Source organism: Cladophialophora carrionii (genome assembly GCF_000365165.1).
Source record: "Cladophialophora carrionii CBS 160.54 unplaced genomic scaffold supercont1.4, whole genome shotgun sequence".
Taxonomy (NCBI): Eukaryota; Fungi; Ascomycota; class Eurotiomycetes; order Chaetothyriales; family Herpotrichiellaceae; genus Cladophialophora; species Cladophialophora carrionii.
Genome location: NW_008481829.1, coordinates 2,768,851 through 2,795,705, shown reverse-complemented (window position 1 = coordinate 2,795,705; position 26,855 = coordinate 2,768,851). Strand labels below are relative to the sequence as shown.

At 54.3% G+C, this 26,855-nt stretch overlaps 5 protein-coding genes across 5 annotated transcripts; 3 read left to right on the top strand and 2 right to left on the bottom strand.

Moving 5' to 3' along the window:
* Positions 1 to 572: 572 nt before the first annotated feature.
* On the top strand, positions 573 to 2,537 carry G647_05657 (uncharacterized protein; the record flags this gene model as incomplete). Its single annotated transcript, XM_008729983.1, has 1 exon — positions 573 to 2,537. One exon carries the CDS (start codon positions 573 to 575, stop codon positions 2,535 to 2,537), a length of 1,965 nt encoding a protein of 654 aa, XP_008728205.1.
* Positions 2,538 to 2,944: 407 nt separating this feature from the next.
* On the top strand, positions 2,945 to 4,441 carry G647_05656 (uncharacterized protein; the record flags this gene model as incomplete). The annotated part of the gene is made up of 1 exon (XM_008729982.1): positions 2,945 to 4,441. The coding sequence occupies one exon, from the start codon at positions 2,945 to 2,947 to the stop codon at positions 4,439 to 4,441; it is 1,497 nt and encodes a 498-aa protein (XP_008728204.1).
* Positions 4,442 to 5,248: 807 nt separating this feature from the next.
* On the top strand, positions 5,249 to 7,410 carry G647_05655 (uncharacterized protein; the record flags this gene model as incomplete). The annotated part of the gene is made up of 2 exons (XM_008729981.1): positions 5,249 to 7,209; positions 7,263 to 7,410. 2 exons carry the CDS (start codon positions 5,249 to 5,251, stop codon positions 7,408 to 7,410), a joined length of 2,109 nt encoding a protein of 702 aa, XP_008728203.1.
* Positions 7,411 to 9,755: 2,345 nt separating this feature from the next.
* Positions 9,756 to 12,300, bottom strand: G647_05654 (uncharacterized protein; the record flags this gene model as incomplete). Its single annotated transcript, XM_008729980.1, has 5 exons — positions 9,756 to 9,919; positions 9,971 to 10,648; positions 10,730 to 11,524; positions 11,609 to 11,971; positions 12,024 to 12,300. 5 exons carry the CDS (start codon positions 12,298 to 12,300, stop codon positions 9,756 to 9,758), a joined length of 2,277 nt encoding a protein of 758 aa, XP_008728202.1.
* An 8,533-nt stretch (positions 12,301 to 20,833) lies between these two features.
* G647_05653 (uncharacterized protein) lies at positions 20,834 to 23,320 on the bottom strand (the record flags this gene model as incomplete). The annotated part of the gene is made up of 2 exons (XM_008729979.1): positions 20,834 to 21,243; positions 21,295 to 23,320. The coding sequence occupies 2 exons, from the start codon at positions 23,318 to 23,320 to the stop codon at positions 20,834 to 20,836; spliced, it is 2,436 nt and encodes an 811-aa protein (XP_008728201.1).
* Positions 23,321 to 26,855: the final 3,535 nt, after the last annotated feature.

The window sequence follows — 26,855 nt, the reverse complement described above, 5'->3', positions numbered from 1 at the left end:
CGCCCAAACCCACCGGCTCTGTCTGAAAGAAAAGGAGAAGAGTGCACCGTTGCCCGCAAACACCTTTCAGTAAAAAAGGGTATTGGTAGCTTGGAGCGCCAATATTACACAACGAGTAAAGCAAGCAAGCATTTTGAGCCACACGAGAAAATTGCGGGCGTCAGGACGACAGCAGCGTTGTCGTTGCCGAACCGAGAAAGATGGTACGGCGTCCTAAGTCCACCAAATGCAAAGGTTGTCGGCACAGCCTCCGACACCTGGGAAGCATTAAAAAAAATACAAGGAGTATATTGAAAAATCCTGCAGAAATGAATTGAAAGTGAGCTATTAATCAATGTGTGAGGATGGATAGTAGTTCTTGCTGTGACTGCCCCAGAACCAAGCTCCGGAGGATCATATATTGACAAGCGCAGCGCTAGACCTTATGTGGAATGGTTGGATCTTGAGAACCTTCCTCACTGTCACTCGGAGACGAATTGTCCTTCTTCCTGTTTCTAATCTGCCGCCATCGATATCACGTCGGTGTGGTAGACCTCAACGACAGCCTATTGCCGAGTCATGTGAGTGGCAATATGCCTGCGTTCGACGAAGATGACGAGCGTTCCCAGGATGGGAGCTTCGACAACGACAACGATGAAACCATGCAAGATCTGGACGATGCTGATGCCGACGGCGATATCGACGGCGATGCAGACATAGATCAGGACGGTGACGGGGACGGCGAGGGAGACGGCGATGGCGACGGTGATCTTGATATTGAGGGCGATGGGGATGCTGAAGGTGAAGGCGACGAGGACGACGATGCCGAGAGCCAATCTGAGCAATCTGACAACGAAGACACTTCTGGTGAACCGGGCGCAACACAGGACGGTACTCAGCAAACTGCCTCTGCACAGGCAGACTCTTCGCGAGGGGCTGCAACGGCTTCCAACATCTCTGCAGAGTACCTCAACGCATGGTCATACGATATTGTCCCCACCGTTGCCGCCCCTCACAGCACTTCTATCAACGCAGTCTGTACCACGGGGGATATGCGATGGGTTTTTACTGGTGGCTCTGATGGCTATATTCGCAAATTCAATTGGGTCGATTCCATCAACAACAAACTGGCACTTACGGTAGCACAGAGACACCCATTCGTTGACAGCGTCGTGAAAGCCGGAGTATTGATGAGCTACTGGGAGAATTGGGATGCTCGACCAAACACAACTCAGACACTGTCGCCCGTGTATTCTCTTGCTTGCCATAGTCAGGCACTGTGGCTGTTGTCTGGTACAGCTTCTGGTCCGATTCGACTGCAGTCCATCCGGCACGACGAAGGCAGGGAAATCACCTTGCTTCAGAAGCATACGTCAGCCGTTTCGGTCCTCACGCTTTCTTCCGACGAGAGGAGCTTGCTGTCCGGCAGCTGGGACAAGACAGTCCTAGATTGGGACCTCAATACTGGTCAGGTTCGAACAACGTTCGCTGGCAGCGCCGGTCAGATATCCTCGATTGAAACGCGGCCAGTCTCGTCTGTGCCTGTTCCCGCAGAATCTGGAGAGGTCGTGGTATCCAATGGAACATTTTCATCGAACGATGGCAAATCTCTCACCAACGGTATTAAGAGCGATCTCCCCAGTCAAAATACCCAGGAACATCCAACTGTGGCGACTCCAGATTCCCTGTTCGGAGATGGAGGGGACGACGATCTCTTTGGCGACGATGGAGGTGTCATGGCCAATGGGGGTGGTCTCACTGATGATTTTGGGGTTGAAGACGACGAGATGAGTCGGGCAATGGCAAACGGACCACAACCGGAAGATCTAGTTGATCATCCCATGCTGGATTCTGTGGACTCGACCAACGATGCTGCAGGTGCCCTCCCAGACAGTTCTCAGCACCAGGTATCTGCTGGTGAGCTGACGAATGGAATACCTGATTCTACTGAGGAACCAATCACGAATGGCTTGCCCCATGCAGATGATCTGGAAAGGCATGTCGAGGATGAAGTAACGACCCAGGACAGCGAAGCACCACATACTTCTGACTCGACCTTCCTGGCGACTTCCATCGACGGCGCGATACGTGTCTGGGATAGGAGACAGTCAAAACCGGTCGCACGTATTCTGCCACGAAACACTCCGCCATGGTGTCTGAGCGCCTGCTGGTCCCCAGACGGCAACTTTATCTACGCCGGTCGACGGAATAACACAGTGGAGGAATACGACTTACGCAAGGGCCTCAAAGGACCCGAACGGGTATTCCGGTTTCCCAACGGAAGCGGTGCAGTGACCTCGGTCAAGGCGATGCCCAACGGCCGGCATCTGATCTGCGCTTCATACGACATTCTACGGTTATATGACCTAAAAGAATCTCACGCTTCACGGTCAACCGTCCCGTTCTTGATCGTTCCTGGTCATCGAACTGGGGTTGTGTCACATCTCTTCCTCGACCCAGCTTGTCGATTCATGCTCTCCACTGGAGGCAATCGTGGTTGGGAAGGCGCTTCGGCTGAAGTTCTACTTGGATATGAGATCGCCGTACCTCGCCGCTGAACCTTGATCACTGTATCTGACTATGTTTTCTGCGGTCTCGAGTCGTTGACCTTGCATTGTCCTTCGCATCGACGACTCCTTGCGTTGCGCGCCGAAAATCCGGCCCGGGACAAAGAAGTCGAAGGGGCTACTGAAAGAGCACAAAGACCGAGGTCGATGTTTCACTTCCACTGCCTTCGCCTTCTAAGGCAGCTGGCGTCTCGAAGCATAATGAGCCATTGTCGCTTCTGACTGCGTTGAGCTGGGCAGTTCTTGAATTGCCTCCATGTCGCCAAAAGCAGTCTGCGGGCTCGCGTTTTCCTTTGCTCTTAAACACTTCCAGCCTCACCAATGGCCGGAAACACCAATAGTATCCAAGCAACCACATCAGTTCCTATTCATCTTTTCCACCCTCATCTCCGGCAAAGATGCCTTCGGTGCAAGGCTTCAATATCACCGTCGAAGGAGTTGATGGCACACCACTCACCACCTATGGAACCCGTTCTAGAGGGAAAGTTGTCTATACCAGCATGGAAGCTCGAGACGGTGCCAGATTCCAGATTCGAGTGAAACCGGACTTCCCATTTCCTGAACCGAAGGACGCAATAGTTGGCGGCGAGCAGCAACCGGTCAGCAGGCAAAGCTTGGAGTCTTCCAATGCAAACAACGCCATGGACTGCGACGAGCGAGATGGTAAGCCCAACAGACCTTATGAATTTTTCGCATCCGTGTACATTGATGGCAACTCCAGAAGCGAAGACAACCTTCAGATCCCTACCGAACCTGGCGAACAATATTATCGCTCTGAAGGCCATGTGTTCAAAGGTCGCTGTTGTGGCGCTGTCATGGAGGACGATGTGGTCACTGGTAGCGACTCCGAGTCTGGAATGCTCACGAGGTACCTGGTGTTGCCCTGGGTGTTTCGCCAAAAAGGGATCGATGTCTTGCTGGGTCACATGAATATCTCAGAAACGGACGCGGACATCCCAAAGACGGATCTGGAACAAGACTTGGCTGATATGACCGAAGCGATGGCCCGCGACGGACTATCCAAACCAGCCGGCAGCAAGCGAGGTCAGATTGAAATTACCATCACAAGAGAAGTGACTGTCAAAGTGGTCCGACCAAAGAAGTACGGGCAGCAAGAGGATACAGTACACCGTGCCAATGACGACTGCAATACGCACGAAATCACTGTTGATGCAAACAACAAGCGACACATTCGCACGACCACGGTGACGACTCGTCCCTATCGCGCAGACGAACAGTTCTTTTGCAAAGTGTGCATTTCGTACTACGATATTACGAAGTTGAGGAAGCTGGGCCTGTGCGCTCAGGATGGAACCCCGATTGACCGCCGGCTTCTTGCATTATCCAGTCGGCCAGAGTCACCCGGTCCGCTGAAGCGTCGCAGCGATTACGAGTTTGGAAGGTACGGACTTCGCATTGACAACCCCATGCTGAGTGATGGAGAGGAATCAGAGTCTTCAGACTCAACATCTGACTCGGATGTGCCTCGTCGTAACAAACGACATCGCGCGATCACTTCCCGCAGACGCAAGGCTAGGCTGACCAAGCCACGCAAGAACAATCAGATGCTTAGCTGGACAGCCCAGAAGGGTCCTGAGTCGTCAAACCAGAACGTCCACGCTGCACAATCCCCAAGCACAAGCCTCGTGTTGCCCGAATTCCATTTTGATCCAAACGACGAGGTCTCTGGATGGGCCCGCGAGCTTCATGCAGCGCTTGGGACGCCACGTGCAACTGACAGCCAACTGCAGATCGCCAATGCAAGTGCAGAGCCGGAAGACGTCCATACTGCCACAGGAGATATGGAGTTGATCACTGTCGGCACCGAGATTGTTGAGCTATCGGACGAGGTAGACATCTTGCATGAACACCGACGGCTAGGTGCATCTCGGTGAGGAGGCACATTGCACGGTGCGAGTGGACTGGGGCTGTATCCGGAGAGTCGCATTTCGCATACGGTGACCGCATGTAACGGTGCACATCTGGCATCAGCTGAAATATGTGTACAAGAAATCTATCCTATGTCTGCTTTTGGAAGCCCGTGTCTCATAGATAAGATCAGCTCCTGGGCGTGCTCTCAACTGTTGTCATAGGCAGCTCGAGCGTTTGAGCGATGATAAGTACACTAATTCTCCACAAGTCACATCATTGCTTGTCGTGTCCAAGCCTCATCGACAGAACGGGGAGGAGGATCGCCGTGGCTCTCCATTGGTTGCATAGCAACGGCGCAGGGAGGCAGGCTGAGTGAAGGCGACGCAACCCACTCCCCCATGTCCCCGCCGCCGTCAACTGCCAACTTTACCAACATGCGCCGCCTCGCTACGAGGAGTTAGTTAGGAGTGTCAATACTCATGACAGCTCATCACAGTCTCTTCCGCTTTCCTGCATCTACAGTACCCAGTACCCAGTCCACGACCAAGCTCTTCGCCTACGCCGTGCTTCGTTCTCTTGGCTGTCTCTTTTGGTTCGTTCGTCAAGTCCGGCTGACGAGCGTTTCAGCTGCCCGTTTCCCATTCGGCTCAGCCGCCCCTACCATACCACACAGCGCTCCCACACTCTCAGATCCTGCCGCGAAGAGTCTCTCGTGGTCTTGCAGCTCGATCGTCTGAATCCATTGCACATGTTGCGCCGTCGCTCGCTATACTGAAAGACTTTGCTCTTGCCTGCCCGCCCAGGCGAGAGACACGCCGCTTGTGATCAGAATGTCTAACGGCGGAAGGAACTTCTCGTTTGAGCCCCAAGATGACCGCGGTCTGAATTCAGATGCACCATACGCACAGGCACAGGCACTTCCGCCCCAGTCTTACACACCCTCCTACCAACAGCCGTACCAGGGGCCACTCGACAGAGACTTTACTTCTCCGCCACCTCGATACGCCTCCGCCTCTCCAAGTCGCAGTCAGCAACTTCCTCCTCCTTCATCGCCTCGCCGGCGCCCTGACCCTCCAGATGCCCATCTCCTGAGCGACCTCTCCCCTCCCAAGGCCCTTGCGAGACACGCAGTACCTACAAGTGCCGACGACTTCGGCGCCCCCCCTCCTCCTCCACACAGAGCCAGTCCGAGCCGACATTCCAGTGCCGAACCTCAGCATTACCGAACCTACTCTGACGCGACCGCGGGGATGGACAATTACGGTGACAGACCGGCATATCCTCAGTCCTATGCTCCCTACCAACAGCAGGCCGCGTCGCGGCTGCCAGATCGATCCTCCTACGGCTCGACATTCGCTCTTGCCCAAGGCGCCGCCACGCCTGGTAGATCATCTCCTGCTCCCTCAGGTCACAGATCATCTGCATACTCCGGCAGAGGCATCCCCTTGGAGGACTATCACTCGAATTCGAGCCGAGCTCCGTCATATCCCAGCTACCACGACCTGCCCTACCAGTCAAGCAATCCTGGAGGGCTGATGAATCAGGCGAGCATCAACCCAAACAATATCCTCGACGACGCCGACGATGGTTTCCCACCCCGGGACCAGCAAAGGGACGGTGGCAGGGGCTTCGCCGCCCCTGTCGCTGCCGCTGGTGCCGCCGGTTTTCTGGGAGGGCTCTTTGGCCGGAAAGCAAAAAATCATACTGCCAGTGGCACATATAACGCGATTGATGGGCGGCCCCAGCCCGAGAAGAGCCCATGGTTATCAGAGCAAACCAAGGGAAAGAGAAAAATGAAACTTTGGGTGGGCATCGCGATTGGATTGGTCATTGTCATCGCCATCGTGGCAGGAATCGTGGGTGGTGTGCTAGGGAACAAAAATTCGGACGATTCGGGCTCCTCCAGCGGCGACACTAGCAACGCTGCCTCGGACACCGCAGCCAACGGCGACCTCGACAAGAACTCAGCTGAAATTCAAGCTCTCATGAACAATAAGGACCTTCACAAAGTATTTCCTGGGATGGATTACACACCCTGGGGAACACAATATCCGCTGTGCCACACGTATCCTCCTTCGCAAAACAACGTCACCCGTGACATGGCAGTCTTGTCGCAACTGACCAACGTCGTCCGACTTTATGGGACTGACTGCAATCAGACTGAGATGGTGCTTCATGCGATTGACCGGCTTGAGCTCAGCGATATGAAGGTGTGGATGGGTGTGTGGATCGATACCAATCAGACCACCATCGACCGCCAGCTGGACCAGATGTACAAGATCCTAGCGGAGACTAAAGATCTCTCCATTTTCAAAGGCGTCATCGTCGGCAACGAGGCTCTCTATCGTGCAGGCGAAGACAAGGCACAGTCTGAGCAGGAATTGATCACTTATTTAGGTGATGTCCGAGCCAAGTTCAAGTCCCTCGGTTATGATCTCCCTATCGCGACTTCTGATCTCGGCGACAATTGGAACGCCCAACTTACGCAAGCGGTCGACTATGTCATGTCCAACATCCATCCATTCTTTGCCGGTGTGACGGCAGAGGTTGCTGCCGGCTGGACTTGGGATTTCTGGCAGAACCACAATGTTATTTTGACTGAGGGCATGCCCAACGTCAAGCAGCTCATCAGCGAGACCGGTTGGCCCAGTGGAGGTGGCAAAGATTGCGGCGGTATAGATGGCTCCTGCCAGCCCGGTCAAAGCGGTTCCGTCGCCAGTGTTGATGGCATGAACACCTTCATGGACAATTGGGTGTGCCAAGCACTGCAGAACGGTACAGACTACTTTTGGTAAGTCGCATCTCATCGTGAACGGAGCCTCGATCTCTGACTTTTCGCTACAGGTTTGAAGCATTCGACGAGCCCTGGAAAGTCATCTACAACACCGATACCCAACAATGGGAAGACAAATGGGGGCTTATGGACCCAGGCAGGAATCTCAAGCCTGGGCTGAAGATTCCCGATTGCGGCGGGAAAACTGTTGGATCATGATTTGGATCGAATGGGCGCGTTGCATTGAATACGACGCTCTGTTGGGCTATTCTCCATATTACGGCTCTTTTCGGTGCTTATTCTAATGCTGGCAGGCTTATTGTATAGCACTTGAATTTGGTGGCGGTCGAAGCATTAGATGCACAGGGTTGGTCTCTTTGTCTACCTTCTTCTGTTCCGGGCGGTCACCCCATCGCATCGTATCGCATCGTATCGCATCATGATCATCAAAGAAGCACGTATCGCGCATCGCGCATCCTGTATCATCTGTCTGCTCACCGGATCGGCCGGGTTCGGGGTTTCAACGGTCCAGGTCGGTACAAAAGTTGGTTTGCGCGGTCGACAACCCATATTGAAGCCATGCAGGAAACGAGGTTTGCATCCAGGATTTATGTACATTACGGGGGTATGACAACGTGGGAAAGTACAGAACAGCAGGGAGTATAGGCTAGGATAGGTAGCGAGGGTAGGTACTCTCCAGCGCCCCATTACATACATAGGTAAATACAGTAGTATGGTGTTTTCACACCTGTGAGATCCGCCGAAAAAACGGTCGACAAAAAGCCCACTAACGACTGTCCAGATATATATATGTATGTATGCATGTATGTATGTTGTATGGGCATATATACTAGGTAGGTATCTACTCGCTATGTTCTGTGCGTATATGTCTAGGGTATATACGTGTGTGTACTCCGTACTTTGAAAAGGACCTCGACAGTGAAACCTGCCTCAAGCCCACAAGAAGAATCCTAGAGGTTAATCATCAGCAAATACTCCGTACTCTCTCCGTGACGAGCTCGGAACCCGGAACCAGGATTTCCCCTTGAATTGAGAAACAGGTGGCTGGCCAAAGGGACATAACATCCACACCCTTCCCAATTCCTCCCAATTGTCTGAACAAAATCCAAGGGCGATCGATACAACACAAGCAAGTAATCCGTAGTTATAACGCCATTAGGCACGGTCAATGCTGAAAATAGCGAGACTGGCGGACTGGCCGACTACAGTATCCAACTGAGACGCTGACCGATCAAACCGACTGTACTCTGTACTCCGGACTGTGGAATGAAAAAAAGAGATATCCATTCTCTGATGTGCTTTGTTGTACCTCTGGCGAACCCATCTACAGTGTTCTTGACGGGAGGAAGATTAAAGAGTCCACTCGATCGATTCCTCGCTCAGTCACCCACTCAATCACTCACTCCTGCCTGTGCTCATCCATCCTCCCTTGCTATATCCTTGCGATATCCCGGCTACCAGAACGTCCAATACCCATCCTCCCCTTAGTGATCCAGTGACGCAGTGATCCCTACCACTCATTCATGGCTATGCGTATGACGGCGATAACGTGTGTGTGCAAGCCTCGGCGGGCTACCCTTGTCCCATCAATGCCCATCAATTCCCATCAACAGTCCAAAGACCAAACAAATCCGCCCATGGGGGAATCAAAAGTAGATATTCACAGAAAGAAGAAGTATCGTAATCCATCCCAGACGAAGAGAAAAACAAGCGTTATTCCTCCCCTCCCCACGTTCCGTTCCTTTCCTTTCCTTTCCTTTCCGGGATCCCGGAGCCGTGTGTCCCTTACCGGCCTGAGAATGGTTCCGTCTCGGTCGCCGGGATCGCCCTGTCCCATTTCCCATGACCGTCCCGGTCGGTCATGGCTGTCCCATACCCAATGAGCCTCCCCATGCCGGCTCTTTCCAAACCGTACAGAAACACAAGAGTGCAGCGTCATCCACGTATGCTGATATGCTCCACAAGAGGCCGTCGCTCAAAAAAACCAGATATCCAAGAATCGAAGCCAGAGGGTGGAAAAGGTGGAGTGCATGCCGGGTGAACTGACACCAAACCGTATCATCGAAGTGAAGAATTCTCACAATGAAACAAGATCCATCCCATATTCCGACGGAGGGCAGTTCTTTCCATAAAGAAGGGAGTAAGCAAAGTGGTGGCTTGCAGATTTCCGCACCCCAAGGTGGCCAAGATCCCGGGGAGAGAGACCTTGAGGACAAGATCCCGGGACCGTAGACTCGAGGACAGAATCGCCCCGGGTCCGGCCTTTACAGGTCATATGGATGTAGACATGAACCATGCTGTGAATTTTTGGAGTTACAAGGGTCGTCAGATAAACAGTGGTCTGTCGCGACACCGAGGCTGGTTCGATGACAGCCCCGAGTCGCGTACAGCAACAATCCAAATTTTGCGACTTGCGAAAAAGGTCTGATTGTACAAGAGGTCGTCTGGTGCATCTCGGAATAATGTACAAACTCAGGGCGGTGCTTTTCGATATCGCTGGGTAACGCAGACCAACTGCATCGAATCATTTGACAATCGATAGATTAGTCGGCAGTGGGGTTGGGTGGTGTTGGTGCCGGCGTCGCGGCTCTTGTTCTTTCAAGCCATTTCCTCTTTCCAGGTCGAGTCTCGAGGTGAGCTGGAATGGTCGACGGGTCTGAACCAGCGGCAAGGAGAGCACTTCGTTGCTTGCTCCGGTAAGAGTCAACTGTGCAGCGTCAGCAGCTGGCGGGAATTGATCGACGCTTGGGAAACTTACGTGCGCGTGCAAGGAAGATTGGCCGGCCTGAGAACACGCGACCTTGTCCCCAAGCCATGCGATATCCAAGTTCATTCATCTTCTGTTCCCGACCGCGCTTGCTTTTGGAAATTTGGGGCACATTCACCTCGGCCTCACCGTCACTGGTCTGGACGGAAACGGCTGTCTTCCCAAGAGTTGGCACGCCACCGTCTACCTCATCACCCTCCTCCACGAAACGAGCTTCCCGGGTCGACTCGGAAGAAGCTTGCATCTGGACCGGGTAATATGCGCGCGGGAAAACGGAATTCTGCTTTCGGTAGGAATCGGGAATCTCGCTCATTTCGATTTGATCAAGGGTGACCTTGACTCTCACACGGGCGTTCTTCTGGGTATCCTCGACAAGGATAAACTTCCGTCGCTTGCCCTCGGGCAGCTCTCCGAACAGAGCGTTGTCCTCCTCATCCTTCTCATCGTGGTCCTTCGAAGCCATTGCGGCTGTCCCGCCGGGCCGTCCGAGATGATGCAGCCCAGGTTGCATGGCGGGAGCCATAGACGGGCCCATCGAAGGAGCCAGCGAAGTGGCATAACTCGGATACCCGGTGAAGTGGTGGCTCTGGCGCAAGTTACTTGGGCTTGCCATATGTTGAGGTACCGAATTCTGTCGGTAAGCTTGTTGTGCAGGATTGTATGTGGGAGCTGCGAATAGTCAGCGAGACTCTCAGGGCAAGGACGCGTGAGATGATAGTCATGGAGACGCGAAAGTCTTTGTCCACATACCTCCAACATTCTCATGCCCTGTAGGAGACAAATCCTGTGGATGATGCAGGATCTGAGACTGTGTGTTTGGCAGGGGCCCGGCTGGTCTGGTGGTGGGAGCCGCCATTGAATTTGGACCAGGAAGCCCTGTCGAAACTTGACCCCCTGACCCAGGTGCTTGGGCCGAAGCTGATGCCGTCAGTTTCGACCTGTTATTCATCTTTGCTTGTCGCCTGACACGACGGCTTCTCAATCGCGGATCTTGGTTGCTGTTCCTCCAGCTGTCCACTGCCCTCTGGATCAAACCTCTCTTGCCCCGAAGACATGGATTCAGCTGCGCCAGCGCCCAGCCCACTTGGTTGCAATCCGTCTCGTAGTTCAACCGATTACCCTTGTACTGTTCTTTCGGCACACAAGCTCGTGGATATACACAGTTTTCCGATTTGAATTCTTGTGACAGGGCGTTGGCATCAACAGACTCAACATCGCACCGGATAGTATACTCCATCTTGACACGATCCCTGGAGTACTCAAAAGCAATCCACTGAACGCCGTTTCCGTCTTGCCGTACCACCAATGGTGTTGTGGCGGGAATTGGCCCAGGAGCGGCATTCGAGCCGGGAGGTAGATTGGGATTTTGCTGTTGTTGCTGTTGCTGGTGCTGCTGTTGCGACTGTTGTTGGACTTGGGGCACCTGTTGCTGCTGCTGCTGCTGCTGCTGCTGCGGTGGCGGCTGCTGGGGCTGTTGTTGCTGTGGCAAGGACGTCGGTTGCGAAATCGGAGTAGGATGCTGCTGCTGTTGCTGCAGCATTCCCGCTCGGGATTGAGGGGCATGCTGATAGGCCTGACTCTGCTCATATTTGAGCTGGCTCTGCTCGGATTTTAATTGGTAGTGTTGACTCTGTTCGGACTTCAACCTCGGACTACTCGAAACGGCGGGGTGGTGCGAGTTGACTTGGCCTTGAGGCATCTGGGGCGCTGCGGATTGATAGGATGCTAGCATCGACTGGGAATTCATCTGATGTTGCTGTGCCTGTTGATGGTGTTGTCCATAGTTGGGCTGGTGCACCGCGTTCATCCCATATTGATAGCCATATATCGTTGGCTGGCTCAATTGCGCCCCCGGTTGACCATACATTGGCCTTGCGGGATCATGTGTCTGGGGCGAGGTCACTGAAGCAGGAGAGTTGGACTGTGGAGTGTGGTAGATGGGAGGATAAGGCCTCTGCATCGCCGCGGTTGCTGCCATAGGCTCAGATTTCTCTGTCACTTGGATCAGCTTGTTGACGCGACGATTCCTCGATCACCAACTTACCCGTGGGATAATAAGTTCCGGCGCCGCTATGCTGGCTCCGAGGACTCTGAGTCGGTGGAAAAAAGTTCGGCGTTTCGGCGGGCGCCTGCTGCGCCTGGAATTGCGCCTGGCTATGGAGAAACGGGGACTGCAGACTCGGTTGCGGCGTGTAGATGTTCGGCGACGGATACGGCTGCTGAGTGCTTTGGCTGCCGCTTAACGTTCTCGACTGCGACTGATGCGGGACGTGATGCAACGGAGCAACGTTCGGATACGGTTGTGTGGTGCGATGCTGCATCGGGAGTCCATATGTCAGCGCCGGCTTGTGCAAATGAGCAGTGATCGCAAACAACAGATCAAGGTCGCGTCAGGTGTTCAAGAACTCCACGGCAGGAACAGCAAGGGTGACGGGCAAGCTGGGTCAAAATTCAAGAGTTTGACTGATGGTGACCCTGGCACGTAGGTTCGTAATTGGTTTGGACCGCTGCCCTAATCCATGGTGGAGAGGGAGGAGATCTCACTGGATCCTGAGTATCTCGGTAAGAAGCGAGGATCCTGATGCGCAAACCAACACGAGAGCAGACAAGAGGCGTGCGCTATGGAAAACGTGATCTCCAGCAGTCCTCGGAGTCGGTCGTACCTGTAGTGTAGCCAGGGGAGGTGTGCCGTCGCCGAATGTGCCGGGATGGCGGTCTCAATTCCTGGCAAGTATGTCGTGCGCAACGAGAGAGAGGTCCAGGGTCAAATGGCGTGCAGTCGCACGACTTTGAGCACAAACAGAGTGATCCTCGAGCACTCGAAAAGGAGATATGATGGGTTTCAAAGCATGAAACCCAGGTGTGTGCGAGGGGTCAGGGCGCGGGCATGTGATAAGAGATGGGGCAGCCACAATGGATTTTGTGGGTAGAGCATACCATGTACCGGGATTGTCCACCGTTGACAGGGCCAGGTGGTCGAAGCTTGAATAATGGGCTTTGTAGTGAAAGGACTGGGGCAGGGGGGGATCTGTCGGTCCTATGTAGAGCAGCGTTGCATTGTATGGACGTTGTTTTTGACGTCGAAAAGGGCAAATGCAGAGGACGGACGTCAGACGTGGCGGTGCAACTCAGTGGGAAGTCAATGGAAAGAACAAGTTTTGGCGAGAGTTAGAGAAGGATGATCCAGAAAAGCCGAGGGGCAAGGGCGCTGTAAAAGATACTGGGGAGGCCGCGTGAGTGGATGTGGATGTGCGCGTTGAAACTGGTAGCGCGCAAATCAAGTGGACCGCTGGCGCGGGAGCTTAAAGGGCATGTCGAAAGAAAGAAAACCGGGGGGTCCGGATGGCACTTGCGGGCGACTTGGGAGCCGTGGGAGCCTGGCAGTTTGGAACCTTCAGTGCTTGGGCCTGGAGGGGGAGGCGTGCCAGCAGTGGAGCCGGCCGTGACAATCTCTGTGTGGTTGCGTCGAGCTAATTGTGGGTGGTGGGATTGGAGCATGGGCCCGAGCGTCAACTGCTGGCGTAGGCTGGCACTTTTGGTGCGTGAAGAGCCGGTCGCAGAGAAGAGGGGCCACAAGCGGGCTAATCATAGCTGCGCGTGGGCCAAACAGAAGCCCGAGATCAAGCCAGGCAGGTCAGGATCATGGCTGGCAGATGCGGGCCAGGGAGGGTGGGCCACTCGAAACATGGACCAGGGTCGTAGCCAAGGACGAGAGATTGTGGGCGCTGTTGCGCACACTGGAGTCCAGGGGAGCAGTCAAGCCAAAAAAGCTTCAACGCCTAAACCAGTGATGCGCGCCATGGGGAGGACAGACGCAACAAGAGGCAGGAACCGTTATGAAGAAAACTCACATGTAGCTGATGGTTAGGATCTCCGGGCCCGTGAACTGGACCAGATCCTGCTCCTGTGTCTCCAGCCGGACTCGAATTGAGGTTTCGTGCTGGGGCGACAGCTTGTGCGAGGTTGGGATGAGGGGCCTGCTTCTGCTGCTGCTGCTGCTGCTGCTGCTGCAGTTGTTGCGCGTGAGCATGCGGCTGCGGATGGCGGGCGCTGTGCTTGGAATTGTTGCGCGCGGTGATCATCTGAGCGTGCTGTTGAGAGGGCTGCGGCGGTGACTGATGCAGGTGTGGATTCAGACTGCCCGCCCTCATGTTCAAATTGCCAGTGCCAGATGATTTCTCCGAAGCGACGGCGTACTTTTTGCTATGGTGAGCGGGCGCCATGGCGCGGCGGGAAGCAGGGAGCTAGCGAGACCAGGCGTAGCAGGGAAGTTGGAAGGGTGATGAGTGACGAGCAGTTCGAGATTTGACCGGCAGGCCGAGGTCAAGGTAGGAGGTTCGTCTCGGATGTCGATAGAAAGATCGGATGCACTCCGTAGCGTGATGACAGGAGAGGAGCCGTCGAGAGGTGAGGCTTTAGGCGCATCAGGCGAGCGCTTGACGCGTGAAGGACGGCGATGGGTCGTGTGGGGAGAGAATTCAAGAGAGGGCAAGAGTTGTAGGGATAGTAAGGAGACGGGGTAACTAGTACTGCGTGTCGCATCCAGAGCTGGCCAGGGTCTGAACTGTCGGAGTGAGCCAGGTCAGTGGCAAGATGGTATTGAAATCCCAGGCAAGAACGAGGTCCGTGAGGAACTGATACGCTCTGAGGTTTGTGTGAGCCATGACGGCGAATGAATGGTGGTGGTCACGGCCGAAACCATGACCAAAGTAAGGGCCTGGCTTGCTCGTCCTCGGCCTCAGCACTTGATAACAGGCGCATCTTCACCAAGCCATTTTTATCGGCATCATTAAGGATTAAGAGCCACTACCGTCTGACAGACAGATGGACAGACCCGTTTCCACCTCTTCGCCTTTCCTCTGATGGGCTAATATGACACCGCCCTGGACGTCCGTGAAGGGCGGTGCAATCGTCCCCGATTCATGCGTTCTCTCATCTACCACAGGCAGGAGGAAGTGCCAGCGACAGAGTGTGTGTATAGCTACTCACTCCATACGATCGATGAATTGTTCGGAGCAATAAAGTTTGGCATCCCTGGAGAGATGGACGGCCGCCGCGTGAGGGCGATCCATGGCTCCATGGCTCGTGGGCAAGATCCCTGCAATTTCCAGTGCTTTCTTAGTGGCTGCCGATCTGAGTTTGACCCCGAAACACGCCCTAACCACAGCTCATCAACGGCGCTGGGCGATCATTGACACGCCCTGCCAGTGGCCCCGGGCCTTGCCTTCCAGTGCCAGTGCCAGTGCCAACGTCAGTATCCCTGGGGGCAGACCGCCGCCTGCCGCCGATAAACCAGCTCATCCACTCACATGTATTTCCAGCCGGCCATTCGCTCCCATGCAGTTGAGACAGGACATGCACACGCAATGCAGCTTTGCGCAAAGTCCTGCAGTGAAGCTAGCCGCAGGCATGCAGCTCAAGATTAAAAGGGTACATATCCCTCCACAGTCATTCTGCAACCGGGAAGAGTATCTCAACGCCTCCCCAAGCCATCTTGCTCCTCTCTCAAATCATGTCGGGCTGCGAAATTAAGGCTGTTTCCTCCCGGTCGTCATCAGTTGATGTCTTTACGACACACGATCGGAAGTCCACCCGTCGCCAGCACAAATTCACGATACAGTTCAAAATCATGCTAGAGGACATTTGCTGCAGGTCTCGACAATCGTGTCCCGGTCGCTGTGCTTGACAGCCAACCCCTGCAGTCGCTTTCTCAATCCCGGATCCCAGGAACGGCAAAGCTCCCCCTCGCCTGCTTCCCTCACGTCTTTCGAACTGCTTTCTCTCTCGTTCCCAAGCTCCGTCGTCCAGTAGGAGCCTCCAATGCTTCCGCTCTGTTCGCCCAGTGGCAAGCGATAATCCACCATCGCACTGCTAGACCGTAAACGGCCTTAGGTCCGTCTTGTAATACGCCTGGTGCATGGTGCATGGTGTGTGGCGCGGTGTTGATCCTGCATCTAGCTCTGATCGACATCGGCATTGGTGACCGTGACTGGAGCTCCATCCTCCACGCGTGAGCTGTCTGGTGAAGGTGTTCAAGCGACTGAATAATACTCGTAGTGACTGGAATCTTTGTCGTGCAGCGCTCACGCAAATACAGTCGTCTTTCCGTGGCGGATTTTGCACGACCATTGGCTCTCGTCTGCATTCTCATGCCGGGCGTGAAGCTACGGGGTATTTCTCCAGCACACTGACAGAGAACGACCGGCTGGAAGGTGCTGCATTACCATCCTAACTTCCGCTTGTAGGAAAGGCGACGACGAATCAAAATGCACAAGTGTTCGAGGAACCACTTGTGCAAATGGCCAATGACCTGATACTGCAGCCAACCCAGCAAATGAATACCCTGGTCTGCCGTGATGGATTTCTGGCGATTGCAGTGGTAAAACTCGTCTGGCTCTGGTTGGCGCCCATGTTCATCCCATGCCACATCTGCGCAGGTTGAGAGGAGCCTGCCTTGCCTGCGTTTGCAGGGCTAGGCTAATTCACCCTTGGCCCATCTCGACTCGACCCGAAAGGCAATTCTTCACGACGACCTCCAGTGCAGCAGAGAGACCAATATTCATGCATTGATTCAGCCTTATACGAAATTCACCAGGGTCTGATCCACAGCCCGTAGACGCATCATCGTGGTCGGGCGCAGTGAATTCCTCCTTTTACAGTTTCCATCGGGTTGGGTTCACTGTCCAGGTGACACAGACGGAGGAATCCATGTCCGGAGAGGCAGTAATAATAGAAGCTGCCTGATGCCGAATGGCATTCGAACCAGAACCACGGACATTCGGTGAGCCCGTGCGCTCCTCGCGGGCGGCGTCCTGCGTCTACATCTATGTACAACCAATTGGTGCTCGTGCGATTCTTACCGAGCTGCGCGACTGAAAACACAGTCGCAGATCATGTTCGTCGACAGTCTCGCGGCGCCTGATCTCATCTCGGATCTGATTGTAGGTCGACACTACAAACTGCGGTGGCTGGCAAACTAAGAGTAGCCGATACTATTCCCTAGGATCGTCTCGGCAGAAGCAGCCAGCGGTTTCGCAGCTGCTTTCCCGCTGCAGGTGATTGCAGGGTGACCAGTGGACTTGTGCACAATCTCCATCCGAACGCCCGTCTTATGCATCTGTGATTGAGCGACGTCTCAAGTTCGCGGTATCTGATTGTGATTTTGCATCTTACGGGCCAATCTCGAATGGCGTCGACATTCCCCGCGTTGCCATGGCCATTGCTGTCGACACAGCCACGGAATGGCAGCGTGATGCCAAGTGTGTGTGCAGGTCTTCGACATTGTTTGCCAGCTGTTGCACCTTCCATTCTCATCCGTCAGTCACTCGATCTGTCGGCAGCGTAAACCTACCATCGTATTCTCTTGCCTCGGGAGCCCGTTAAAAGGGATTGCTTGTCGTCATGAATTGACGAGGCCTCTTTACGTGATTTGCGCCGTTAGCGCTCCTTCAAATGCCTGGCGAGAAGTCCATCCTGCATATACTTTCGGGTTCGGGCTTAAGGTGCATGGTGACATGGATCAGACTAAAGTAAGTACTCCGTACTACAGCACTTGGACAAGTGTAGGGAACCCCGACCGAGAGACGATGAGACGACTGTTCCAGTCCCAGGACCACAGTCATCTTTGTGGGCCTCCAAGAAACTGCTACACCGGATATCTCGTACTGTTGGGCTGATGTGGCTCAATCTTGATGGCGCGAATCGCCGGTACCTGCCATTGTCACCACTCCACACGGAACGGAGTATTGTGTGCGGCATTTATCCGTCAAGTTGCGGAAGTACCGTTTTGTGGGCATCTGACAGTACAACGGAACAAGTAACTGCCCAAGTACATCAGATGAAAACTGTCAGACTGTACGGCCTGAGTAATCAATTCGGAAATGAGCTCGCGGTCAGTGTACAGTCAACAGCAACATCTCCAGCCCCTGAATGCTCCTGCACGATGCATGAGAAGTTGTCTGTCAGAGAGAGAGAGAAAGTGCGCTTGCTTCACCCATCACTGACACCACCACGATATCAATGACAACCCTGCACGTGAGACAACGATGCCTGAACATACTTCCGGAAGGCACATCACGCGCGCAAAGTTCGGGTAATAGCTCCGTCTGCCGTAGAGAAAGGAGGACAAACGCCTTCCACCCGCTGTGGAGAGACAGATTTCCGTCAAGTCGAACTCTATACTGTTCTGCCGCAAGCCACAACGGAAGTGCGCATCGGGAAAAAGAGTTTCGCTGAGTGTCGGACGCGCCATGTGAACCCGAAACGGTCGTGATCCATTGTATTCTTGCAACCGGAGTATTGTTGACATTGAAAACGAGCAAGACACCAACGTCAATCTCCTGACGCAGGCTGGTGCAGGTGTCCAAGTAGTCGACACGTGAGACACCCCCTAGGACGGAGAGCAGATTCGCAGCTCGTCCATCATGCTTCCGAAATGCAGCCCGTCAGGAGTTGCGGAAACTTTGCACTGCTCGGTGACCAGTAGCCACGGAGAAAGATACAGCGTACGAGGTAACTCGCATATCAAGTGAAAAGCATGACGGGGGCTCAGCTCTCATGTACTGTGCAAACCGTGACCGGCGGTGAGTGTTGGCTTTGTAAGAACAAGACCATTGTTCTTTTGTTCTTTGTTCCTGCACAGTCGAGGACAAAGATGCAGAACCTCGCGATACGTACGATTACGAGTATGATTTACAGTGCAGATCGCTTCGTCGCCGCCGAAAAGACTTCAAGGCCCTTTCATTGGTGTGCAATGCCCTGTTCAGCTCATTACCACGAGAGCCTTCCATTTCACGGCGCTGCAAGACCGCCGATCCTTTTGCGACCTTCCGAAGGCGGGGAGGATCGGCCGCCGAGCTGCCCCGCTTGTTGTCCTTGAGTTTTGACCGACGATTGAAACACACTCACTTTCCTCGTGGCGTCGCTGTCAACGAGGCCGCGGTGGCCGCGACAGCATTCACTCCTGGGTATCTAACTCGTACGTAGGTAGTGGCTACCGAATCCAGTCGCTGATCGACGGTGCTCCGTACGAGCTATGCACGGAGACATTTCATCGTTTGACCGAGAGATGTCAAATGCCTAGCAAGACCCATATCCCAAGGCCTGTCACGCCTGTACGGAGTACCCTGGCGGAGTCAGGCGATCCCAGGACCGCACGATGGCTGGGGGTTGCATGCATGCATCAATGCAATGCATGCACCGAAACTGGACGATCCATGGCAGCGGTCCGAAGCAGCGGGCTGAGGGAATACAGTTTCGAGTACTCCGTACTGTACCGAGTACACCCAGTACGGAGCACTCGATACAAATTCTCCGTTACCGACAAGGAGTTCAGCTCAAACTAACTACAGTACACAGCACGGTAACAGCCTAGCTGAATGTTTCGGCCCATGATTGCAGGACGGAGCAAAAGAGACAGTTCTTAGTACGGAGTACATATGTACGTAAATCACCTTTTCCGTACTTGTCGACCAGGCCTCCCAGCCTCTCCCCTTTAATTATTTGGTGGCCTGCGTGAGGAGAAGGGGAGCATCGCGCCGCTTTTATTTAAGCTTGCGTGTACTCAGTACGGAAGACCCAGTGATTGGGGGGGCAGAACTTCGCTCTGTGGCTGCCCGCCGTCAAAGATACAGTACATACACAGTACTGGGTAGTAGAGTGAATACTCTTCTGACAACAACGTGGAATTGGAAAGCCAGTCCACACACGTGTTCGAAGCTGGTCAACTATGAGTACTGTACCTACCTTACTCAGTAGCCCGTACTGTGGGTGTACGAGCCAAACCCACGGGATCAAGGACTGGTCAATGTCGATCAACCATGTGTGTGCCATGCTCGCCATGAGCTCGCCATGCTCTGCTTAGTTTACTGTACATCTGTCCCATGCCTGCCCGCCACGCCCTGGAGACTGCAGTGAGTGCTCAGGGGTGCCCGGCAGACTGGCGGGCCACCCAAACCCAGGCACAGGGAGCGGCTCCCGGGGCTAAGGACAGATCTTCAGGCACCATTGAATTTATTATTCCTGGGTGGTTTCATTCGTTCGTGGCCGGGATTTCAATGATCCACCGTACCCAGTACGCAGTACGAGCTCGTACCAACGAGGACACCAGCGAGCACGAGCTCGCGAGGTACACGTACGATCCCGTCACGTGTCTGTACATGCGGCGACGCAGACTAACGTACCAAGTACACAAGTTGCCGCCTGCTTAACGAAGCGACCTGAGCGACACAGTCACGAGAGCCACTCACCTATATACTGTACGATACGCACTCCACCCAATGGCTTAAGGAAACTAGAATACTGTATACTCTGTACTCATCCCGGAGCCCAGACACCTCGGCTGTATAGAGTATATGCAGCCTTGCGAGAACGGAGCGCGCACACAAGATGAGGCCTATCAGAAAGGAACCACAACGACATGACCGCTAATCACACTCCTACTGTGGTGCTCAAGAAGCGGCGCATATCATGCCGGTGGCTATTATGGCCAACGTCGCATTTTCTGCCTGTTGAGACACCGGCTGTTCAACATACTTTGCCTTCTTCACATCTGGATGATCAATTGTCAGATGGATTTTGACTCGTGTTATATGCCCAAAATTGATCGAATATAACAAGTTCGAAAAGAGACAAGGTTGCTTGGGTCCGCCATCCGCCATCCGTGGAAGGGACCTCTGGATGTGATCAGTATGCATCTTTCCTGTGGTCATGAGTTCTTCAACATGAACATTTAGATCAGATGCATTGCCCTTGATCCATCGTCATCTCAACGAACAGGATGTCAACGCTTGCGCTTCTTTATCATCTGACACTCCAACAATGCCTTGTTGCAGATCGTGCATCAGAATCCGTGCGCTAAACATTGTTCGCATAATTCCCAACATTTGGCTCGACCCTGATATCTGGTACAGGCATAGTTGGGTGCTGCTGCTGCTGCGCTGAGGCCGCTTGTTGAGGCGGATATGGCGCTGTTGATCCAAGACCTTGGTGCGGCGGAGCCACATTGGGCATGCCGGGCTGCAGTGGAGGCGCCGCTGCCGCAATAGGCACCTCCTCTCTCTGCTGCTGCTGTTGCTGCTGCTGGGCGAAGTAAACTCTCGGGTCGCCTTGGAAACCTTGGACAGGCGGTGCTTGCTCCAGAGCAGGCAATGGCCGGCGGTCGTCATCGGTATAAGATTCACTACTCTCATCACTATACTCTCCTCTCTCTGCTCGACGACGGCGCTTCTCTTCGAGTTCAGCTTGCCATTTGCGCTCTCGAGCTTCTGTTCGGGTTGTCAGTTTCGCATTACCGCGGGGCCTGAAGAAATCCATACCTCTGATCTCCTTTGTCTTCTCTGCCAACTTCATAATCTCCTCTTTGGATACCACTCGCAAGATGATCACATAGTCGTCCCTCTCCTCGTATCTCTCGTGTGCCTTTTCAAGTGCTTCCGGATTCACCAGCGCTCGACTGATCTTCGTCCATCGTGCGTTTGGTGGTATTCCGTCCTTTTGCGCATCCTTCAATGGTGCGACCCCTTCACGAGTAGGGTTGGGATCTTCGGGGAAAGGCACCTCTCGGGGCGGTTTGAGGATGCCCTTGGGTTTGTACTCCTCCTTCTTCTCGGCTGGCTCAACCAATTGGACCTTGCGAGGGCGGCCATCTTCTTCATCACCAGGTGATATTGTGCGCTGTTCAAGATTTGGGACGTCTCGATCCTCCTCGCGAGAGGCTGCACTGTCCCGGTGATGTCGAGGATCCTCTTGATGGTCCCGTTCAGATCTGCGGTGGCGGGACTCTCTCCCATCATAATCCTCGGTGGTGTCCGACTCGTTGTCGCGATCTTTATGCTTCCGATGGCGGTGGTGCCTCCGTCTTTCGCGGCGGTCTTCATCCTCCTCAACGTCGTCTCCTCTCCGGTCATCATCTCGTCGACGATGTCCACGATCTCCATTGGTCAATTTAAGATCACGATCCAGACGGCCAGCAAGGTCATCTGGGCTTGGTTCATCACTGGTGTGGTGGTGACGTCGTCTCCTGTGCTTCCGCTCCTGGCGTCCATCACTTTCCGACCCTTCATCCTCTTTAGTCCGGGCGTTCTTGATGGCCGCTCCAGCCGCCGCGCCGACAGCACCCACAGCAGCCGCAGTAATACCTTTGCGTAGCCCAGAGTGATCCGGGCTACTGTCACGGCTGTGAGGCTTGCCGGTCCTTTCAGCTTCTTGAATTCTTTTCACGGTGTGGTCGCGGTCGCGGTCCCTTTCCCGATCTCGGTCGCGATCTCTGTCTCGGTCCCGCTCACGGACACGATCAGACTCGCGTGGAAGGTCCCGTGTTGATTCTCTGTCGCGTTCATCACGATGTCTATGCCTCGGTCTCCCATCGTCCTCCTGGCGATCAGGGCGGTGTCTAACCAATGGTCGACCGTCTCGATCATCTCGATTCGATGAGTAGCCGTCTTCGGGATAATGGTGCAGGACTGGGGCTCTTGTGGAATGACGACGCCGGGGCAAGTCGCTCCCCCGGTCTTCAGTGTCGCTGGTGCGACCACTCGTGTGTCGTAGCGGTTCATTCCTCTCGATCCGATCCAAAGCACGTGTCGAAGACGGAGGGGGCCCATCTCGGGTGTCTCTCCTTGCAGGCAATCTATACTCCGGCAAACCTATCATGCTCACCGGACGTTCCCGTCTACTATAACTGTCTCGCCGCTGAGGCGGGCGAGATGATTCGGACAAAAATTGCTCTTTCGGCGTCGTGTATGAGAAGCCTTCATCTTGCAGCGGGGCCCGTGACGTCGAATATGAGGGATAAGCATTGTAGCCGCCTCGACGATGGTATTCGGGTTGTCTGCTGACTCTGGCGGGCAGAAGACGGTCCTGTTCGGCGCGAGTAGCGCTCGCGTGGCGGTGGTGATGGCGACCTGTGGAAGCGGCAGGGACGAGATATCGCTGCTCCTCCCTGGGTGCCAAAGCTGGACTCCGTGGATCGTCGCGAGAGGGGCCGCTGACAACTGCCGGTCGAATTCGAGGTGGAGAAGAGCGACGCTCGGCGAATGTGCTGACCGGCCTGCGATTCTCCAGCGTCGAGTTCGTCCTTGGACGGACGGCATACTCAGTCCGCACAATCGAGCCACCACCTGGATGAGTGTCGTCAAGCACTTGTCTCTTGGCTATGCCCTGGGTGCTATAGACGGCTCCGTGCCGCGCTGCCGGGAATGTGTCGATGACACCGCGGGGTTGTGAGGAAGATGAATATCGGGCAGGGTCAAATGAGGAGGATATGAACATGCCGGTCGAGGCGCGAGGGTCTGCGTACCGGCGTCCCGGAGGGGAGCTCGGTCGATAGCGATTTTCCGTCATCGTGAGGCTCTTGCGCTGCGGGTTCAGGTATTTGCTTCAAGACATCGAACAGCCAAGATCGGGAGCAGGGCTAGTCTCGGCGGGAAGGCCACCCCCAAGTGGGAGACGGTTGACCAGAAGTAGAGGCTGAATTCAACAAGAGACCGGGTCAGCACGATTCGAATCAAGTGGGTTATATTCAATAATAGATCAGGTCAGCAAGATTGGGGATCAAGGTGGGCGCAGGGCATTAGAGACCTGACACGGCAGTCTGATGTCAGGCGCAACCATGAGGTGGCTCGGTCAAGTCCAGGGCGAGAGGAAGTGTGAGGGCGAGGAATGTGTGAATTGCGAATGTGAAGGGGAACTGAGGGTCGCCTGAAGATTTGGGGTCGCTCGCACCTTCTAGAAATGCTCCAAGGAGAACAGCGTGCCGGCGATGGACTCGCGGATGCTTTGATGCATGTACTGAGTAGGAGTAAACGACGAGCGAGACAGGAAGATGTTGTCGTCTTGGGCGTTCTAGAGCAAGCGATGACAGGCAATTCTTGTTCCACCTGACGATCTCCATTCTGGCTTTGAATGCCTGCGACTGCCACGAAGCCGACGTCATCCTGCGGTGGGCAAAGGCCGAATACTGTCTCGCTGTGTACACAGACCGTTCGTGACCGTCCCTCGTCCGGAGGTACCGCCTTGTTTGAACCACCTCTCTCTCTCTTGCTTCTTGCTTTGCTCTTGATGCTGGCTTCTGGCTTCTCGCCGCTTGCCTTCACCACTGCTGCCTGCCTGCTGCTACTGGTGCTGTGCTCCATATTCTGAGTCATGGGCTGCGACACTCTGCCCAACGACCCGTAGCCTATGTTACCGCTAGCCTCAGGTTCCTTTCACTTCACCCCATCTAGGCACACCAGTTGCCCAAGCAGCCGACAGTTGCCTTCTCACTCGTCCACACACCGGTTTGCGTCCCAAGCAGATAGAACTACCGCGTGTGCCCAACCCGAATCAATCTCGCACCGACGATGCTTTGGTGCCAAAAGTACGCCGATCAAAAGCACTGCTGCCCAAGCTAATTTCCTCTACAACCGCACAATCTCCTCTGTCCTGGAACTGGAATCCCAGTAGCATAGACTCTCCACGCTTGCGAAGCGAGTAGTCAGTCACAGCAACGAACACCGTGGTACTCGCTGCCATTCGGGCGTCGCAGTCGCCAAGCAATGTGTTCGCAACTCCAGCAGTCCGCCCTCTACCGTGTATCCTTTCGGGCGCTCACTTGCTCCACCTGTTCTTAGCAAATACTCCCACCACCTCCGATGTCCGACGTGCGATGTCCTTGTGACACCATCCTTCTTGTGGGGCAACTGCGATCCTTTGTGAGTGGTGGGAGTTGACGAGAGTAGCTCTGAAGCATAAGATGCCTTCTAGCCTCACCACGCAAGGTCGAATTGCGTGCTGCCGCAGGAGGGCATCCGGGACGACTTCCGAGTTTGCACGATGAATACTCATTCTCCATCACGAGACATGGACGGAAACTATGCCCTGCCCATCAACGTTTTCAGGCGACGAGATTCCCAGGCTGTACCCGGAAACGCTGGCTCACGTGCAGTTGTCTTCTCTTCCAGATTCCCCAATCCCACTCTCTAGCATTCCATCCTATGCATCTCGTTGTCCTCAATCAGCTTGCCGCTCCTCAAAACTCCCTCACATGACATCGACCAACCCGGACCGCGGATGCACAGTGCCAAATCATGATTCAGCCGCCTTTTATCCCACGCCTCACGAATCCCAACCCACCCCATAAGCTTTGGGAGATCATGGAAGGCCGTGGCGGCGCCGAGGTGAAGAACTTCTTTCGTCGTTGCATGAAGCATTTTTGTGGCTGAGTTTGCTAACAGTCGTGTCACGCGAGTTGTACTTTTGATGCTGTGCCCAGGCTTCCCACCGATCTACAGATGGGTTTACCCGAGTTTCGAAACTCGGATTCGCCGTAAGATGATGCAATTCTACCCCTTTCACCAGATCAAAGACGTCTCTTCTCAGACAGAGCACCGTCGAACTGACCTTGCACCAACCACAACCCCTGCAAGGTAGGTCTGAAATGCCCCTACCACCAGCAGCCTCGCCATGACCGAGGCGTATGCGGTATACTAGCGACATTGCACCAAGCAAGCATTCCAACAAGATACAATGGCCTACTGTGGCTTAGATGGATGAGTCCGCCTCATATTCATGTACAGAATACTCGGGGGAGCTGGCATATCACCAACCGGGAGCGAGGCATCAAATTGGCCAGTGTATCAAAACACAACTTCTACCATTATCAAGGCGAACAGGCTGCTATTGGCAAAGCCTTCCCACCTCAAGCTGACCGAAACCACTATACTCCCTTGCATCTCGGGGCAAGTATACTTTCCTTCCAATGCTACCACGCATCACCGAGGCGAGATGGGCCGCAGTCATGCTTCCTCGCAGAATCGCTTGACCATCTCTCGCAAAGGAGGGATATAAAATTGCAAGATACTCACACGAAGGAAGGTATGGGAACTCCTCAATCGATCCCGCTCGCCATCCAAGGTTCCCTACAACTGCTTCATCTTCAATCCTTTTGAGTCCCTTGTTCCGCCTGTTTCTCCGTAGCTGCGGTTCTATCTCCTCGAGCGCCAGCTTTCCCCAAGCAGCTTCCTGTTTGACCCAAGTTCTTCACGCAATACGACCCTAGCTCGAGAAGATGCCGACGCTGTGGCAATGTTGCCGGTGCGTCAATGGGCCGATGAAGGTGATCAACAATCCGACTTGTGTCAAATGTGGACACCATCCCTGCGATTCTTGCAAGAAAGACGCCAACATTGTCATCCACGGCTCGAGGAGAGCAGCGGGCGTTCGTGCCTACGATCACGACGCTGCATATTGTTCAAGCCCCAGTACCAACCTTTACTCCAACCGCTTCTTGACAGCATCTGGTCCTGCTACCTATTCGTACCCATTCGGAACGAATTCGGTGCAAGCTAGGGGACGTATGCGCCTCGGTAGCCGACCTGCACCTTCCATGAGAGGCTGGTGGTATTGCCACATATGCGACAGCATGAACAACCCGGCGCTCTGCCAAGGGAGATGTACTGTGTGCAGTCACACGAAATGCGGTCAATGCCGAGCAGCTCGTTAGGAAATGGACGGACAAGAGGTGATAAGGCTGCAAGCCCTGAATGCTGTCCGGTCGATTTCCTCCGACCACAAGCTCCTCACCTGGACACTTTCTGGCCGCCTTGACATCGTACGCGGCTTGATCATGGGTATTACCCATTGACTTTTCCTACTTGACTCCTATGACGACTTTCATTCGCTTTCCACCGGCAAGACATGCCACCAGCACGGTTCTCTTGATCAAATGATACCCCGCCCGATTTGCAGCAGCCGCTCGTATCTTCGGCGGCCAACGACACTAGACTCCCTTCAGCCTTGGAACCACAACAGGACAACAGGACAACAGGACAACAGGACAACAGGACAACAGGACAACAGGACAACAGGACAACAGGACAACAGGACAACAGGACAACAG